At 36.6% G+C, this 18,795-nt stretch overlaps 1 protein-coding gene and 1 pseudogene across 11 annotated transcripts in view; one reads left to right on the forward strand and one right to left on the reverse strand.

Annotated features, from left to right (window-relative positions):
• GAS2 (growth arrest specific 2) overlaps nt 1-18,795 on the reverse strand; it is a 183,197-nt gene that overhangs the window by 139,746 nt on the left and 24,656 nt on the right. For 2 of the 11 annotated variants that reach the window (XM_071218146.1, XM_058305637.1), the window contains exons 1-2: nt 12,738-12,929; nt 5,049-5,213 (exon numbers count right to left, since the gene is read on the reverse strand). In XM_071218146.1, coding sequence (XP_071074247.1) covers nt 5,049-5,193 — 145 coding nt within the window. In that variant the 5' untranslated portion in view covers nt 5,194-5,213; nt 12,738-12,929. The other 9 variants (XM_058305636.2, XM_058305632.2, XM_058305631.2 and 6 more) reach the window with 9 other exon arrangements.
• Nucleotides 13,934-15,979, forward strand: LOC139439731 (large ribosomal subunit protein uL23 pseudogene; annotated as a pseudogene).

Consider the following 18,795-nt stretch of genomic DNA (forward strand, 5'->3'; position numbering starts at 1 on the left):
TGATTTGTAATTTATCTTATGGTTTACTCCAAGTCCCTGTATACAAATATATATGAATACATACTAAAGATTTAAGAGTTTTAGGAATGTCAATTTCTTTGATACTTAACGACTATGATTCTTTTTCAAAAATATACCTCCATATGACACATATAGTGTTATTAGATAATATTAATAGACGATAACAGTAAACCATCATTTTCAACTTATTAAAGAATGCAAGTGAAAAACAATGTGACAGCATTTACGTTAGTATATTCATGTCAAATCTAGACTGACAACCATTTTCTAAAGTCCATTAATAATCATGAAGTTAGAATATGCCTATATTTGTATATCTGTTACAAATCAGACTTATCTATTTGAATAATGGAAAATTGTTATCTTCTTGGACTGTTAATTTGATAACATGCTGTTTGTTGAAAATGACAATTAAGTTTTTTCCAAAAATATATTTGTATAATCCTCAGATGTTGTATTATGTCCTAAGGACACAATTAAGTAACAAATGGGCAATAGCTGATTCATGGACATAAATAACAAAACAGAAAGCCTAAAATAAAGATAAAAAGTATATATTTAATGTGTAACAGAGGATTATGGCCAAAGAATGTTTTTATAGGAAAGGATAAAAGGATTTTCATGATTCTTTTGCCGTCTTTTCTGAATGTGGGTCATAAAGCTGCTTCATGTTGCTAGCTATTATTAGAAAGCATACCTCTTACAGAAAGACTATTTTCTGTAAGGTCAGTTGATATTTCCAACAGTATATTTATAATATTAGTAAATTACCTGATGATCTTCTCATTAATCACATCAGTGTGCTACCCTTTAATCAAAATCCCAACTAATGTAACCATGTTTTCATCCTAACTTGTAACTTATTATAAGATAGCAAGCATTTTATATTCTAATACATAAATTTTAATTGACCTCAAATTTCTCTATTGCTACTTTAATTCTATCCCTAGGAATCTAAAGTGGTATTTATTACTGTTATTGATTATAAACTACATAGCATCTAAAAATTACAAAATTAAAAAACCTTTACATGTGGCATTGAATGTGACTATTGGTCTGTGGACCAATAAAACCATTTTCTTCTCTATCAAATAATTTTATACATAAAATACTATGAATAAGAATTGAATGCTCTTTAAGAACCTATAGTTTTCAACTGACATTTTAGAAGTAGGATCAGAAATAAATGAATTAAAAATACAATTAAAACTCCTTTTGAAAGACAAAGGGAAAAAAGTAGTTAGAGTTTAACGAAGAATTACTACAAAACAAGCAGAAGGTCTTTTCATAGGTAAGGTCCCATATCATAATGATAAACCTAATTAAAAGATTTCACTCTGTACCTGAATTTCTAACTCACCAAAATATTCTGAAACTTCATTTGGAGACAAAATGAACATTGAAATCACTTTTAAGTAGATAAAAAGTAAGATTTGACATATAAGTTTATTTACAAATATTGCTGAGGTAACAAAATGGTCATTGCTAAATAATTTTTAAATTTACTTTAGTGGCTCCATTTCCAAAATATGTGAATAGCAAACGTATCTATTTATGTGTGAAAAAATAAATGTAACATAGCCTTATATTTTCCCCTCGCTTCCTTACTATCAGCATTCTAGAACAAAATGTCTTTTCATACACCCATTGCTTTACCACCTTAAATAATCCCAGGTTACAATGTGGATGTCCACTTGAAGCATATTATCTATATACTCTGTAGGAACTCCAGTCAATGCAAGGTGATCCTTTCCTATATTTTGACTTTCTTTTAGGATCCCTTTCCTGAGAAAATTTCACAAGCCATCTATTGCACTTGTCTTACCACTACTAGCACTGAAAACGTAATAAAACAAAACAAACAAAAAAAACAGTTTTCCAGTTCTTCAAAAGAAAAGCTAGTTATTTATGTAAACTGTCTTATCCTTGCTTATACATATTGATGACTTCAACTGCCCCCACCTGGCTCTCAGGAGATGGTTTCTTGGACACTTAGATTTTGGAGTTGGAAAGGATAGCAGAGATCATCTACTCCAAACCCTTTATTTTACTGTTGAGGATACTGAGCCCAGAAAAGAGAGCTGAGTGACTCTGGGCAAGTTTCCTACCAAGTGGCAGAGCCAAGACCAGAAGCCAGGTCTCCTGATGCCTAGCAAGGAGCCAGGTCTCCTGACTTTTAGTCCAGGGATCTTTCCATTACACACACTGACCCTCTATTCTTCGAGGCTATCTTGTGCTGCTCCCACGGATCAAGCTGCTTTGTAAGTGCTTATATTCACTAAATAAAATGCCTTTAATGACACATCATGGGATCTTGGAGCCTGCCTGGCTCTATTCTAATTAATTATGCTCTTTTCCTCCCTGATATTTCAATGGCTCCTCATCGAACATAATGCAAATTATAAGCTCCTTAATATGGTTTTCAAGGCAATATATGACCTGGCCCCAGCTAGTCTCCTGAAACTCTCCTTTTCTTTTCTGTGCTGTGGACACTGGTCTTCATTCAGCATTTCCAGTGTGCCACACTCCTCCCTACCTCAGTGTGAGATTGATCCCATGCTGTTTCTCCCAAGATCTGTCTGACTAGCTTTTAATTATTCTTCAGCCCTCAGTTGAAATAGAAGTCCCCTGAAGGAAGATTTAACCAAGTCCTCTGATCCTTTGCCCCATGCCCACTGATTCAGTTTTACGTTCTTATTGCAACCTACAATTTTTATTATCACAAGTCCACTTAATGAGTTATTTATTCATTTATTCAATATGCTTCTGTGCCAATTTACTCCAAGATCTATGAGAACAGCTAATAAGTCTATTCTTTCCTTTTTTTAAAGATCCTTAGACTATACAAATGTCACATAAAAAATATAGGGGTTCCCATATGCTCTACTCTCCACACCTCCCACATTTTCCCACATTAACAATGCCCTTCATTAGTGAGGTGTTAATCACACTCTACCCATGAGGACCTAGAAGACTGTGTCTAGAACACAATGATCAGTAGTCCTAGCATTTATTGATTGATTACTTTGTAGTAGACCTTGTCTTAAAGCTGATGATCTCATTTAAACCTCAAACAAAACAATGAGGTTGATACTATTATTATACTTATTTTATAGATGAGGAAACTGAGGCACAGATTAAGGTGCTTGCCCAATATCACATAGCTTGTAAGTAAAGGAACTGAGGATGGAATCTAAGCATTCTGATTCCAAGGTCCACTTCTTTTTACCAATATATTATGTTGCTGCGCACTCAAATATTTGTTGAGTAAATGAATTACTTCTATGCACAAAACCAAGTTAACAGTTTCACTGAACTACATAAAAAAAGACTAATAGTAATAACAAACAACATATATATTGTTTACTACGTACCAGATACTGTTCTAAGTATTTTACTGATTTAATCACTTAATCCCACAGCAACCCTACAAAGCAGATACTACTATTATTACCACTTTACAGATGAAGAAACTTAGGCACAGAGGTTAAGTAATTTGTCCAAGGTCATATTGCTAGTAATTGGGCTGAGCTGGGGTTCAAACACAGGCAGTCTAATTCCACGGTCTCTACTCTTAACTTCTACTCTATACTGCCACATTTGTAATAGCATTTATCTGAAAATAGTCTAGAGTTAATGATACTGTGTAACAATCATTAGTGAACCTTGGAAGGAGAAAAGAAGGAAAGAGTGTTCATCTACTTAGGCTAGGTTGAATCAAAGGAATCAGCTATCCATAATTGCTAGAGTCCAAGCTATTGCTAGCTCATAGACTCCCTCTGGGTGAAGTAAGTAGATAAAAACTTCTCCTTTGCACAAATGAATTTCTAAAAGGTGGTGTCCCTTCCTTGTGAAGAATACAGCACCCTACAGGATGCAGGGTCTTGCTGGGAAGTGCCTTCTGCATTTTTGCCCTTGGCTAAGTTATGTGAAGGGTATAACTTGTAGAACCATATATAGTAGCCTTGGTTAGACTACAAAGACTTGCCAAAATAGTGTGCACACAGTGGGAGAAAAGGAAAACATCTAACCATAGGATATAGGAGTAATATAATAATTGGGGAAAAATGCAAAATCAATGCAAAAATCCAGAATCATGGTAAGCAAGGAAAATTGTACTAAAGTTTGGATGGTCAGGGTGTTTTTCCTTAGCTTTTTTTTTTTTTTCTTTTGGTTTCATCAGCTGGAAAGTGATGATAACACTTATGATGAAGGATTCTTTGACAAAATAATGTTGGGGAAACCCCTTCTACAAGACCTTATATATTTAGTCAATATTCAAACCTTATATCCTATAAACTCCATAAGGGTCCTTTCCTCAGGTTTTCAATTTTATTATCTGTGATAAACTGTTAGTAGAAATAATGGTGCTATACACTTAAATGTTTGATTCCATTATAGCACAGTTGGCATTTTATTCTATGAACATATTAGCACAAAAGAAACAAACAAAAAAAAATGGCAGCCTTAGCATGAAGGTAGCATTTTTCTCCATGACAATACTTTGGAAGGATACCTAAAAATAAAAGCAAATTGAAAAAATTTTAGTCCAAGGTTGGATGACTCTAGTCAGCTCATTTGGACAGAGGATGGATATTTTTATTCCAGTATTTGGGTATTCAGCAATTTTAGAAGGTATGCTATAAAAATAGGGCAAAGAAAGCTAGCTTTAGAAGTCAGATTTCACAAAAACTGTGGTCTTTACACAATGCCAAAAGAATAGGCCAAATTGGCCAGTTGCATGAAAGAAAAGTAAAATATAAATCAGACCAGCATATGGATGAATTAACAGATCTCTCCACAAAATTCCATATCCCAATGCATGACATTGGATTTACTAAGCACAAGTAATGTGAGAGATATTGGGAAATTCATTTAAATTTTCCACATGCTTCAGGTTTCCCACATGCAATACCCAAATAATGAAAGTCTTTCTTTCAAAGGTTCTATCATAGGTTCAGGTGAAAGACACTTCAGTAAGAAAAACCTGTTATCTTCACTCACAATATGAGATCTTATAACCTTACCTAATAGATTGGTTAACCACAAGGCCAGATCTTCTTTCATCGGTAGCAAATTAGCCTCATGTCTGCTGGCCAGCCATTGGCTATATTGATGCATATCAGAGAGGCCAGGTCCACTGCGTACCTTCGGGCTTAAAGCAGAGCACATTATGTATCCACTTGTAATACCTGTTTTGGAAACAAAAGAGTAATTGCTTTTTACACAGACTTCTCTTGTTCAAATCTTGTTACCAATGACATAGTAATGAACTGGATCCACGGATGTTTTGATGACAGGTCAGGTTATTAATTATTAAACCCCAATGAAACAGTATTTGCTTTATTTGTTCTAGCCCTCACATTTCTGGCCAGCCACATGTTAGGAAACAGCAGCAATCAAAGGTCAAAGAGAAAATCAAACAGTGAGCTCGGAGCTTCTGTAAAACCTTATATCGGCAAGAAAATTCCACTTAAACTCAAAAAGCAGTTGAACTGAAATTTTAGTGTCCAATTTGTTAACTTCCATTGTATGGGTTAATTTTTGAAACCATAGATTTCCGCAGAATTTTAGGACTGAGTAATGGCAATGGCATTATTGCAAACATATGCTCATGACTTTTAAGACTATTGCCTAAATAGTTAAGTCCAGCGCTTGGTTCTTTACAGATGGCTAAGCAATTAGGAACTCAGAATTTCAAGAACTGGGAGGGAGACAGGAGAGGAGGTGCTTTCAGAGAGTCTCTACTACAACACTCTCATTCTACAGACACTGAAGACAAGAACCAGAAAGCATAGGTGACAGTCACAACCATACAACCATATCATGGCAGAATCAGGCTTGAACCTGGGTCTTCATACTCCAAGACCACTACTCTTTCCAGAATGACACATTTTTACAAAATAGATTCATCAATGATCTTAGGTAACCTAAGAATTATGCCATAATTGTGAAACATTGCCACAGATTTTCCTTTTGTTCACTATTGTGCCCTCTTCCTTTCTTTATAACTTCCCACTTTATGTTTTACATATTTGGTTTTGCTTGCAATCATGTTTAGAACAGAAATAACTCAATATCTTACATCTATGAATTATGAGATAGCTTCATTAACCTGAACACTTACAAGTAGCCACCACCACCTAGGTGGGTTGTACAAAAGGTGTTTGAATATATAGCTGGCCTTGCATGTAGCACATTTGCACGCATTAGTTGGAGAACCTGAGACCACAGAATTTATACTGAAGCAGCTAAGGTAACAAATTCAGAATAAGTTTGGCAGTGCATAGGATTCTACTCTGTATACAATAGTGTATATGATATGACCAAAACCATTATAAATGGATGAAATTGAGAAGTGGTTTTGCAAATGGCCAGAAGAAGCAAGGTTTATAAATAATAATGGGGTTTTCAGATTTTTTCAATATATATGCTAAGGTAATTTTTGTCCTTTAGAAGCTGCTTTTGAAAAAAATAAGATAGTTCTTAGAAAATGCAAAATGTGACTCCTAAATATTTTGCAGTAGCATTAGAACAGGATTCTTGAGAGTTGAGTAAACACCTGAAAGGTGTCATAAACATACAATTTAAAAAGCACAATTTCATTTCCAAAGCAATTGCCCTTCAGGGTAAATTTTTTGAGAAACATTAACCACAAATTTTCTTTGAAAAATATTTTCTATAAATCTCTATATATCTAAATGTCCAAAGTGAACCAGTGTAGATGACTGCATTTTACTTAAGGAATAATTTCCATTTTTTTCATGCATTTTTGCTGCACAACCCTACAGTTGGTTAAGTGTTTTTAAATACATCTTATTATATGTTACTATTATTGTCAGTATAGGAAACAACATTGTCATTGTTTATACTTTTGCATTTATGAATGGCATTATTTATATAAAGCACTAAAATTTATCCAGACTCTGTGATTAAACACAGAAACCTAAAACAATTTTTGCCCCAATTCTTAAATAAAAAAATTTCCAGATCCAGAAAAACAAAGCATATCCTTATAGCTGGTTAGAAGTCCCATAGGGTAGTTAGCCTCAGAAACAAACATTTAAGTAATAATATATTTAAGCACATGAGTCATGCATTTAAATAACTATTTGAAATTTTAAAACAGTTACCTCTAAAATGCCTTTCTTCTCAAGACACAATCTCTCCTACCACTTTCCTGAAAGTGAGAAGTGGTAGCTTAGTAACTTTACCTACATTCTATTATGGGCGCTGCAACTTCCATTTAATCATCTGAGTTCTATTTTGTTCTATAAAAGCAAGAAGACACCTCAGATTCTTAAGCTTATTGTCCAGCAAAGAATTCAGCAAGGGATAGTTTACAGTAAACCTAATGGCATGTAACAATTTCAATGAGCCAGTAGGATACAATCCTTCCCCTTAATACTTCCCAACAGTGAAGTTTTTATTTTCCTAAACAGTGGCACATTTATTTCTCATGTAATCTGTCCTGTTTTGCCAGAAATGTAACTCAAGCTGTCTTCTAATGTTTACTGATGATCATTAAGTAAAAACAATAAGAGTGATTAAGCAATTTTTGTTATGCTACTTTACATACAATCAAATTTTAGTCGGGAGAAAAAGCAAGAGTGAGTTATATTTTTCCAAGGAGTCAGAAGTGGGTGAAGAAGAACATAGTGGGTAACCAACATGCAATAGAAGTTAAATAATTAAACTTGTGCCAAGTATGTAGACATCTAAAGTCATTTGTCACAGACTGTCTCTTATGCTTAAGCCACTTATGAAAAGAATTAGGGTTGTCCATCCCATTTCTTCAGATCCTTTTTTCATATTCCACTTTACCATTAGACTTAGTACAACCTGGTGGCTCAGCTGAAAGCCACTCTGTGGAGGACTTGGATTTAGATCTGGCAGAGACATGAACAAGAAACATGGAAATGGATCCAGTTAGCAGGATCAAAATTTGTAGTGGGGAGGCATTTACCCCATGCTGAAGTCGTTTCTAATGCAAATTATTAAACTGTGGCAAAGAAAGGTAAAAAAAAAAAAATTGATATTACCCAAATAAAAAGATCAATACAGAAATGAACACTTTTTATAGTTTTTCACCAATGTTCAATCAACGTAGTGAGTTTAATTAGAAGACAAAGAAACTATAACAAAAAGATTATTTCTCATCTTGTGAGTTAACTTCAAAGCTTTATAAAACCAGAAGAGATACCAAAGAGGAGGGGTAGATTTTAAAGATGTGAAATGAAATGATTAATGTTCAACTAGACTTGAAGAAAAAAGAATTAGGTTAGAAAGAAAAAAAATTGGAGATTCTATCTAAACACTGAAAGATGTTACTAATAAAATTTAATCTAAATATTAAAAATCTTGATAAATAACTTTGATGATTACTAAGCAAAGCCCATCCCTTTGAAAAGAGGAGTAAGGACTAAAATCCTTCTGTGACTCCTCCCAGCTACAGTTCCTCCCAGTTTTACAGGTCTTTCTAAAAGTACATAACTCAACCCCTAGGACTTGGAATTCTAAAAAAAAACTTTTAAAAGGAAAAACATGCAGAAACTTGAAACTTAATGCAGAATTCGTCAAAGAATGTGTTTGTGTATATTTTTCTTTCTTTCTTTCCATAGTGGAAGTGATTCTGGAATAACAATTATCAATAAGATGAGACTTGAACTAGCCCAGGGGAAGAAGAAAAAATTAATGACTCCATAAGTAAAATATCACATGTTTTAGAGTCTGTCTAGTCTACTGTTGCTCCAGAACCCCAGCTAAAGTTTTGATTCTGAAGAAGTATTCTTTCTCGCCACCTAGAGGTGTGCTTTGATTTTGACCACAATGCTTTCTGGCCAATCTCTCGACTTTGCTGATCTGTTAGAGAAAATATATTGTAATATTACATAGAAAATAAAATGGAAAAAAAGGAAAATAAGAATAAAAGGATAAACATTTTGTAACTAATGTCTGCCAAAAGATTACCCTAAGATGCCTTACTAATGGATAGTATTTTGGAACTGCAATCAGAAGTCCTGGAGTCAAATACTGGCTCTACTACCTAGCCACATGGCAGTTCTTTTATTTTGGTTATGTGACTTTTTCTCTTTGTGCCTGAGTCATCTAGTATATACAATGGAGAGTACTACCTCAGAGATAATTGTAAGGATTCAATATTTGTGCCAGTGCTTGGCATACATTTTATATTCAGCAACTTTAGGCTGAATCAAAGTCATCACCATTGGAATCATGCCCAAATAAAACTTCCACTGTCTTACTTAAAAAGGAAAGCAATTCTGTGACAATATAGAAATATACTTTAGAACTCTAAATAATTAAGAAAACACCAAAAACCAAGGGGGGAGGCAATGAAATCAGATAAGGTATTGATGAAATACAACCATCAATAATGAAAAATACAAAGTTTTCTTCAAATTGAGAAGGATCATGCCCCCAAGATGGTGAATAAAATGCTGATCTCTAAAATGAGTAGTTTATATGTTTTTAAATTTTTTTAGTAATAAATTATACTGCATTTGTTAGCATTCATTAAGAATCTTAAATATTTAGAGAAGTGATACACCTCTCAAGACAACTAATAGAGGATCTCCTCAAGAAAGCTGCCTTAATTATGGCCATTTATAATAATAAGTCCTAATGAATCCACAGTAAACAGTCTCATCCTTGACGGCCACCTTTGCTCTTACCTGGTCAATTGTCAGTTGTGTGTACCTTCCAATTATGGGAATGAAACAATGAAGAAACAAAGTCCACATAACGCAAAGGTCAATAACACCATTCTTAAAAATGAAAAACACAAAATCACCCAAAACCCAACACTCTTCCAAAATCTAGAAGGAAAAAAAGCCACATTTCATTCTAGACTCAAAGAATAAATCACCATTGTTGGCCCTGGATGGCATTCACCATTTTGGATCCTTTCCTCCTAAGTGATTCATTTTGGCTAACCTATATGTTCTAAACCAGTGCCATGAGTACAAACTCTTAAGATTGTAATCAGAAAACAAAGTCCAAAGTGTAATCAGAAAGATCATTTTCAAACTTATAATTGGACCTTCACTTTTGGCTCAGGACAGCAACTTGTCCACAAATTCTAAAAAGCACCAAAGTACAGGCAAAATAGTGCCCATTACTAGTTCATTTAATTACATAATAAAAATCTTTAAACTCAAAGGGACCTTAGATGATTTATCTAGTCAAATTCCTCAATAGGAATAAGAGACTAGAGACCTTAAAAGATGTTCTGTCCAAGGAACACAACTATTCAGTCCGAAGCATTGGAAGTATCCTACTCAACCCCCTGCTGCCCAGTCCCAGGTAATGCTTATTCACTTCCTGGTAAATTTCCTATCCTGCAGACTCAAGATGATTTGTTTTGAACCAACTAATGGTATACCTACAAGAATGATTCCTTCTCAAATCATTAAAAAAAAAAACCCTTTGAGTAGGAATGGGTTTCTTATATTTTCATAGCATTAGAGAATTTTTTAAAATTCTAGTAAACTATTTACCCAAACAGCACAGGTTTTTGGACCAATACCAGGTTTGAATGGAAAAATATCTGAAGGTCATTAATCAGTTAGAATATATAAGAGCTTATATCAAAATCTAATCTAAGTTGATAAAGTAAACCTAAGTCATGAGAAAATTTTGTTTCTTTGCTTTGCATATAATAAAAAAAAATTCTCTTTTACTTAATAATGTAGGTAAGAGCCAGCAAATTTCTACCTTTGGTTAAACTATATATGTAATGGTGCCATTTAAGAGGAAAAGTAAGACTAGCAGACTCAATTGAATTGATCCTGAACGTATTTAAGACAAAATTACACAAGCATCTTACTCAATTTCATTAGAGATATTTTCTATCTTCTTTCCAGTTCTTTTCTATAGTCAGAAAACATTGAAAAGAAAGTCTTAATAGACACTCAGGCAAAATAGAAAGAAAACAGTCTGATCCTGTTTGTCCCTTCAATATAAAAATTAAGAAGATATCAAAATAGCATTACAACCTGAGCTGCCGTTTTAACTAAGCCCAACTGCAAACTGTTAGAACTCATTATTGGTTTTCAACCAAGGCCACATGGTCCTTCTGAAGGCTCCCAGAGTTCTAAGGCAGGCTTCCAGCCTTGAAGCTAAATTCTAAAATCACACACAATATGTTTAGGACTAAAATAAGACCTGACATTTTATCATACCTGTAAGCTTAAGGCTTATGTAAAGTTTCTTACCTAAAATACCAGAAAATTCAATGGCAATCAGATGACCTTTTGTTCCAGGTGAAGTAAATTTTGCCATGTGAATTGATTTCCCTGCTAAATAGAGTCCCTATCACCAAAACATGATGTTTGGCAGTAAAATGAAGAAATAAGCCCCAAAACATACAGGTTGAAATCCAAACTACCTTTCCACTTAAAAGCCATTCAGGGAGCCATGTGCAAAGGCTGCAATATACATTTTCAAGGCTGCCTGGTCCATGCCTCAGACATCTGTCCCTTACCTTCTCTTAGGCAGTCAGAACAGGATGCCCATGCTGGAGAGGACCACCACGGCACAGCCACCACCTCCTCCCCAATTAGGGGGCAGCATTTCTAGAGAAGTAACTCAGTGATCAATTTCAAAGACAGGCTGGGCAAATCAGATCCCAGCTGTACTTAATCAGTGTCCTGTGAGGAGGCAGAGGAAGAGAAGCAGTGAGCACAAGGGCTTGTTCTTAGTCTTGCTTCTGGGAATCTCAGGGGATAATCGTGGAAGAAAGATGGACTTCCTTTGCCTGACTGGTACATCGGAACTGACTGGGCCTTTATTTTTAACACTAGGAGGCCTAATTGGTGCTCCTGTGCACATGCAGATCTGATTTCCTCTACATAAAATCTCCCATACACAACTAATCTTGCTTTGTTGTAAAAGGTTCTTGGGGATGAGGGGGGTGGGGTAGAGAATTTGCAAGAGGAACAGTGAAGATCTGCAAACTCTTTACCGTAAGAGAACGAAGATGGAGGTGAGAGGATGAAGATGAAGAAGGCGGGGACTGTTAAGGCTGGGATTTCTGGGCGAAATATTGAATAACCCACTCCATTTGCCCTGGAATGTAGAAAACAGAATCTATTTTAAGCCTTGCTTTTGCTGCCTTTCTGTTCAAGACAGTAGAAACTGGGCTGTTGATGGCAATCTACCTAACTGGACTGATACAATTTAATTTTGCCAGGATAATAATGTCTTCAACACAAAGTTCGTGCCTCTATTCCCCAACCAATTTCAGATTCCAAAACTCTGTCCTTAAGGCCGGATGAACGGAATGATACTGTGTAAAATCTTTACAAAGAGAACTGCTTCATAGGCTAGCCCTTGTTTACTCACGCTAAAATAAAAATAAAAATAAAAAATTACTCAAGTCTGTCAAACTCATCAGCGGAAAATAGCCAGGATACTCTCAAAGCACACGTGTGGAACTCTTTCCTCCCATCCTGGCCCCCTTGACTCAAACAAAACATTCGAGAGAAATCCACTGAGACCACTCCCGCCCTTCCCCGCGGCAACAGACAAAGCTGATCATGCATTACAGAAACCCTTGCGCGTGAATGCGCGTGTGTACACTGATAATCGCTGTGCTAATTAGAAACCCGCCTCCGGCCCTGGCTGCCTAAAACCACCCCAGCAGGCTTTTGGTGCTGTGGTCCATTGGGCTATTCCAGAGAAGGGATGAGGGATACCTGGCGGATTCCAGAGAATCAGAGTCACGCACCGCAGTGACCACCCAGCCTCGGCGCCAGAGCCTGTGCAGCTGCTCCCCGCCCTCCCCCGCCAGGTCCCGGAGGTTCTGGTCAGTGACTGCCCTCGCCCCAGCGGCTCCCGCAGCCCCCAGCTGCACAGGCACGCACGCTGCCGCGCGCGGGTGGCGGGCCGAGCACGCCGCGCTGCTCACCGCGCGTCCGGAGCTGGGCGGCCGGCGGCTCTCAGCGGCGGCGGGGCTCCCGGCGCGGCTCCTGCGGCGGCTCGCGGCCGGCGCCCTCCCGGCGAAGGTCCCGCGGCAGCCGCTCCCCGCACCCCAGCCCCCGGGCGGCGGCGGCGGCAGCTGCAGCCGCACTGCCCCTCTTCATACTTCTCTGAGGGCTCCTCTCCGTGCTGTTTGGCAAAACGATTTCCCCCCCCCCTGCCAGAAACAGATTTCCTACATTTCATCAGTCCACATAGACCGAGCGGAAGTAAAATGCTTACTTTTTCTGGTAGACAGCAAACGCAATTCACACTGATTGACCCTTCAAACCGGAGAGATTGTATTACAAGCCCTTGGCAGCAATTCCGAGTTCGGGGCCAAGCTCCAGCCCCCTTCTCGTCCCGCAAACTCTAACCTAAGAGAGCAAGGGCGGGGGCGGGGAGGAGATCGTATTTAACTCCGGAGTTAAACAGTCAGTGGGTTTAGCACAATATTAAAATAGGGTGTTGGAAAAGTTTTCCTTTCCTGGCCAGTGATTTTGCAGACTCCGAAGCATGAACTTTCCAGTAACTTCGGCCACTCTGTGGTTCTAAATTGAACAATTTGTTTTCTTACAATTCGCTTTAAATAGCAGATAATTAAAAAGCTTACATTCAGCTGTTCTCACTTTACAGCAGGAAATACAATTCTACCCTTCCCACTCTCAGCCTCAGGTCACCATAATGTCGAATGTCATAGACAATTTTCACCGATTGTTGCTTGTTAGTACAACATCTGAGATGAAAAGTTCCCCACGAAGCGCACAATCTTTCAAGCGTCAGCTTCACCCGTAACATACAGGCGGCTCTTGCAGAGTGTCCTACAGTGGCGGGTTACTACTTTTCAAGAAGTGTAAAAAAGAGTTGTTTTACTTTTAAAAATTTTGTTTTCGTATTCATCAGTTTTTTCTATATCTCCATCTAGTGTACATAGTGGCAGTGACTTACTCTGATCCTCTCTTGGAAAAACGTGAAAATGTGAGTTATCTACCTTTACCAACTCTTCCCTACCACAGCCACCAAATAGAAGAGACTGTAGATCCACAATAAGAAAGGGATGTGAAGAACTGGATAATTTTTAAATATTTTTGAAAAACAAATGTACTTTGCACCTATTATTATTGCTTTCATCTCGAAGTGAATATATGCTCTAGAAATAACATTAGTTATTTGCTTGTAAAAGCAGTACAAATAATAAAGAAGAAAGGGGAGAAAACAGACTGAAGTGTTTGGCAGCACTGGACTCCAAGTTTTTTAGTTTACTTCAGTTTGGTGTTCAGCAGTCAGCTCCATATTCCTCCTTGTCCTCCCAGAAGACAGGAAAAGCAACATTCCTCATTTAAAGAAAAACAACATTACACAAAGGCCTACGTAACTGCTTGCATACACATTAAAAAAAAAAACAAAAACAACAGGTTACCGATGAATTCGAGCAAATGAATCAGAATCATATAGTTCAAAATTTCTCAAAAGTTAATCATATTTGAGTATTCCTAGAACCCCCAACAAAGCATTCTGAGTTTTCTGAACCTACACAATTTGAGTAAAAAGTCAACATCTATGACAACTTTTCATGATCTAAAGATCTTCAGTCAAGTTTCTCAACAAGATGATGCTGCAAACTGAGAAGGAAGCCCCTGCCCCTTCCAAAGCCGAAGCCAAAACAAAGGGTCTGAAGACCAAGTAGGCAGTGCTGAAGTCCACAGCTACAAAATATATGTATATAGGATCCACATGTCACTCACCTCCCAGCAGCCCAAGACACTGCACCTCTAAAGGCAGCCCAAAAATTCTTGTAAAGTTTGCCCAGGAAAAACAAGCTTAATCACTATGCCATCATCAAGGTCCCCAGACCACTGAGTCAGCTGTGGAGATCAAAGTCAACAACACATTTGTGTTCATTGTGGATGTCAAGGCCAACAAGCACCAGATCAAACAGGCTGTGAAGAAGCTCGGTGACATTGACATGGCCAAGGACAACACCCTGATCAGGCCTGATAGAGAGAAGGCACAAGTTCAACCCGCTCCTGACTAGGAGGCTTTGGAAGTTGCCAACAAAACTGGCATCTTCTAAACTAAATGCAGCTGATTAATTCTAAATCTATTGGTTCTCTCTCTCTCTCACATGCAACCTGAGCCCATAAACGTTAATTTAAGCATCACTAGGATGTGTATAATGAGATAGAAAAATGTTGTCTTGAATTTTAAAAATCTTATATCCTATTCCTATGCATATATAAATATTCAGTATTGTTCAGTATGATGTTAAATATTGGTGTTATAAAAAACAAAGCTTAAGGCACTAGTTTTGTTAATTCAGGGACAATGCTAAACTTAGTTTGGGAAAATAAGGAGCATACAGAGGCATTGGAAAAACAAAATCATTCAGGGTTATTCCCTCCAGCTATTTTTAGTTTGAAATCCTGCATTATATAAGATTCTCTGTCCTTTTAGCAAGAGCCAAAAGAAAATGGCAGGAGACTTAAAGAATATGAATTTTTCTTCCCTTCGTATCTAAGCGTTCATGTGCTAAATATCCTTTTAGTGACAAAAGACCAGTAATAGAAGAGGTATCAAAATAGTATTTTCATTGGATTTTTTTCCACATTTGTAATGATTCCCATTTGATTTTTATGTTTCTTAGCTTGTTCTGAACCCAAGCCTGTTCACCTTAGGAAGCAATGGTCCACTGATTCAATTATAACCTATTTGGTGTAAGTAAAGGAATCAAATGCCTCCCTTAACAATGTGGAAAATGTCTAAATGCATCCTTGAAATGTAACACCATTAAAGAAAAAGTCAAGTTACTTTTAAAGAAAACAGTTTAGTTTTTCTTTTTATGTTGTCACAGTTAAAAGACATTAATATCGAAAGTTTCTGGATTACTATTTGTTTCGAGCATTCTCAACTTTCAACAGTGTCTCAAACATGGATAAAATTGTCCCTTTATGGAAAAAAAAATATTTTAAATTAGCAATAAAACACTGTCTGGTTTTGTTTGTTTGTTTTATTTCTAATCTTAGTCTCTCTCCCTCTCTCTACTTTTCCTGATAGAAATAATATATACTCACTTCTTCCAAAAAGTGGAGCAAGCCTTCAGTAAATGATAGCTTGTTAGAGGGCACTCAGAAATAAATCAAGTTAAATAACATGGAAACAGACACTGGGGTAACATAAAATAAATTTCCAAAGGTGACTAAGAACCTCATATTCCTTAATAGCTTCTAAAGGACAATTAAAAATGGCAAATGTATTGCCTTAGAAGCAAGCGGGATTAATGATACAGATAGCAATATTAAATCATGCAACAGGACTGAAAAAGGATATGAAACAATTTAATGTGACATTTATTTATATTTCATTGAAATAACTTTGACAATGATGTAAAATATCTTTCTTTACTTTGCATCTTGGTCTATACTATACTTTCGATAGATATATATTAAATAAAAAAATTTTTAAAGTGTCATAAGTCAAACAAAATGGAATTTATAAGTCCTAGTATGTTAACTACAAATACTTTAAGGGATACAAAGGGACTCGTTCCTGAAATTTCAAATAATAAATGCTATTACTTTAGACTACAATTCATATATAAAGCTAAAAAGAAATAATTGAATGACAAAAATTCGTGTGGAAAAGTTCATGTGGAAAGCTCATTTTACTGTTTGATATGCAACTTTTAAAAAATCTATTGATTTACTCTCAATGGAGAACTTCAAACTTTATAAATACAACACAACAGTAGCATAGATATTCCTTCCCTACTGTGCAAGAGTCATATTTTTGCAAAATGTATGTTATGTATAAGCATATGTCTGCTATTTTTTCCATAGGGGACAAATTAAAATCATTTCATGAAATAAGTCATTTGATCTAGTTTTAAATATCCTATGCAATATCAGGAGTTCCCTTGTCTAAGTTGGAATTGGTTCTTTTCTTTTTCCTTCATTAAACGTTTTTCTGAATTATTTCTAAGTCTTTAAAATATATATGTTATCCTAATTTCGAGAAACTCAAATTTAATATAAGTGCTTACCATAAAAACACTTTATTTCAATAAGCTTGCCTGTCTTCTGGATCACTATATCACCAGCATCTAGGATATGGTTTGGCATATAGTAGGCACTCAATAAATATTTGTTGAATAACTGAATAGCTATTATAGAAGAAGTCAGTTTCTTAGGTAACTTACTACTAATTGGTTATATTTTCATATATTGCATTTAAGTTCATGGTTTGGAATTCAAAAGAAAAATAATGTTAAAATAGTATTATAAACGGTGGTTTCTTTCCCAAGCTAGAAACATTTCATCTGGTAAAATGTACCTAGAGTTCACTAAAACAGATGCTCGCCTGTGTGCCAGGCTTATAAATGAGGTCAGTCTGTGTCACTTGTCACTTCATTAAAAACCAAGGTTGATTTGGACTCTTGGTGCAATCATAACCAATATAATATGAGTGCAATGAAAAGTAATAGAAAATATGATTACTGCAGTGGCTTTCAACATTTTTTGATTGTGACCCACATTAAGAAATGCATTATGTAAGAGACCCATAGAAACTCACTCAGATGCACATAACCAAAACATGTGCTTAATTTACTAAGTTAATGCACTCTGGTATTTTTTTTTTTTCTGTTTTATACTAGTCTTCTCTATGACATTCAACTGAAAAGCAATATTCTTTGCAGACTGCTTAATTTATTTCACAACCATCAGTTTGAAAAAAAAACTGCCTTAAGGACAGGAAACTAAACTACAGAGAAAATAAGTCAAAATTGGGACAATGTATCAATGAACAGATGGTTTTATTATTAAGTACAAAACTGATATGTATAAATGTTGTTGGTGGTAGACTTGACATGATGTAACATCACTATATCCCAAACATCATACACCTTCACACCTTCTTACCTTTGCTTCTGCTGAGTAGAGTAATCGTTTACCTTTTATTTTCTCCCTTTGCCGAAATCTGACTCATTCTTCCAGGAGCAGTTTAATTGTCATCTTTGAGGTGCCCATGACCTTCCTGACAAAATTATTGCTTAAACCTCTTTGTCCTATCTCTGAACAACTTGTCGTTTCTTTTCTACTCACTTATAATGTAATACGCCATTATTTTCTTACGCAGCTCTCTTCCCTATTGAACTCTGAGTCACTAGATGGCAGGGACTGTTATCCATTTTTGTATGTCAAGTGCTTAGTGTGTTAAAAAATTGAAGGTAATTGAATGACTGAATGAATAAATGAGTTATAAAAAACACTAGATATCTGAAAAGGGAAAAGGGGGTGCCACTGGGTAATGGGAGAGGTAGAAGATACAAAAATAAAGGACTCTGGGAGAACCAGCAAGATGGTGGCGGTGTAAGGAGCTCCTAGAGTCAGCTCCTGCTACTGGGAAGTTAGCAAACACCCAGAGCTCACTGGAGCTGACTGAAGCACCTGTTTGGGGGCTCAGGAGACCAGAAGAGCATTCCACAACATCCTTGGGGGAGTGGAAGGAGGAGACTGAACGTCTGCAGAGAACACTCCTAAGTAGAGCACTCCACGCCACGGAGGCGGGTGCCCATCCTCCACCAGAGGCACAAGGCACCTCAGCAGCTGTTCTGTGGCTGGAATTGAAAGCCCCACTTCCCAAAAACGGGGGAGGAATTGACGTTTGGGAACCATTCTCAGCTATGATGAGGAAATTCAGTGGGCTACAGTATGATCCTGAGAACAGCTAAGGTTTGAGCCTGTCCAGGTCAGAAAGAGGCTGGGAGCCGCCATCTTAACTCTGTGCCTGGTACAAGGG

This window comes from Dasypus novemcinctus, chromosome 10, assembly GCF_030445035.2.
Source record: "Dasypus novemcinctus isolate mDasNov1 chromosome 10, mDasNov1.1.hap2, whole genome shotgun sequence".
NCBI classification, from domain to species: Eukaryota; Metazoa; Chordata; class Mammalia; order Cingulata; family Dasypodidae; genus Dasypus; species Dasypus novemcinctus.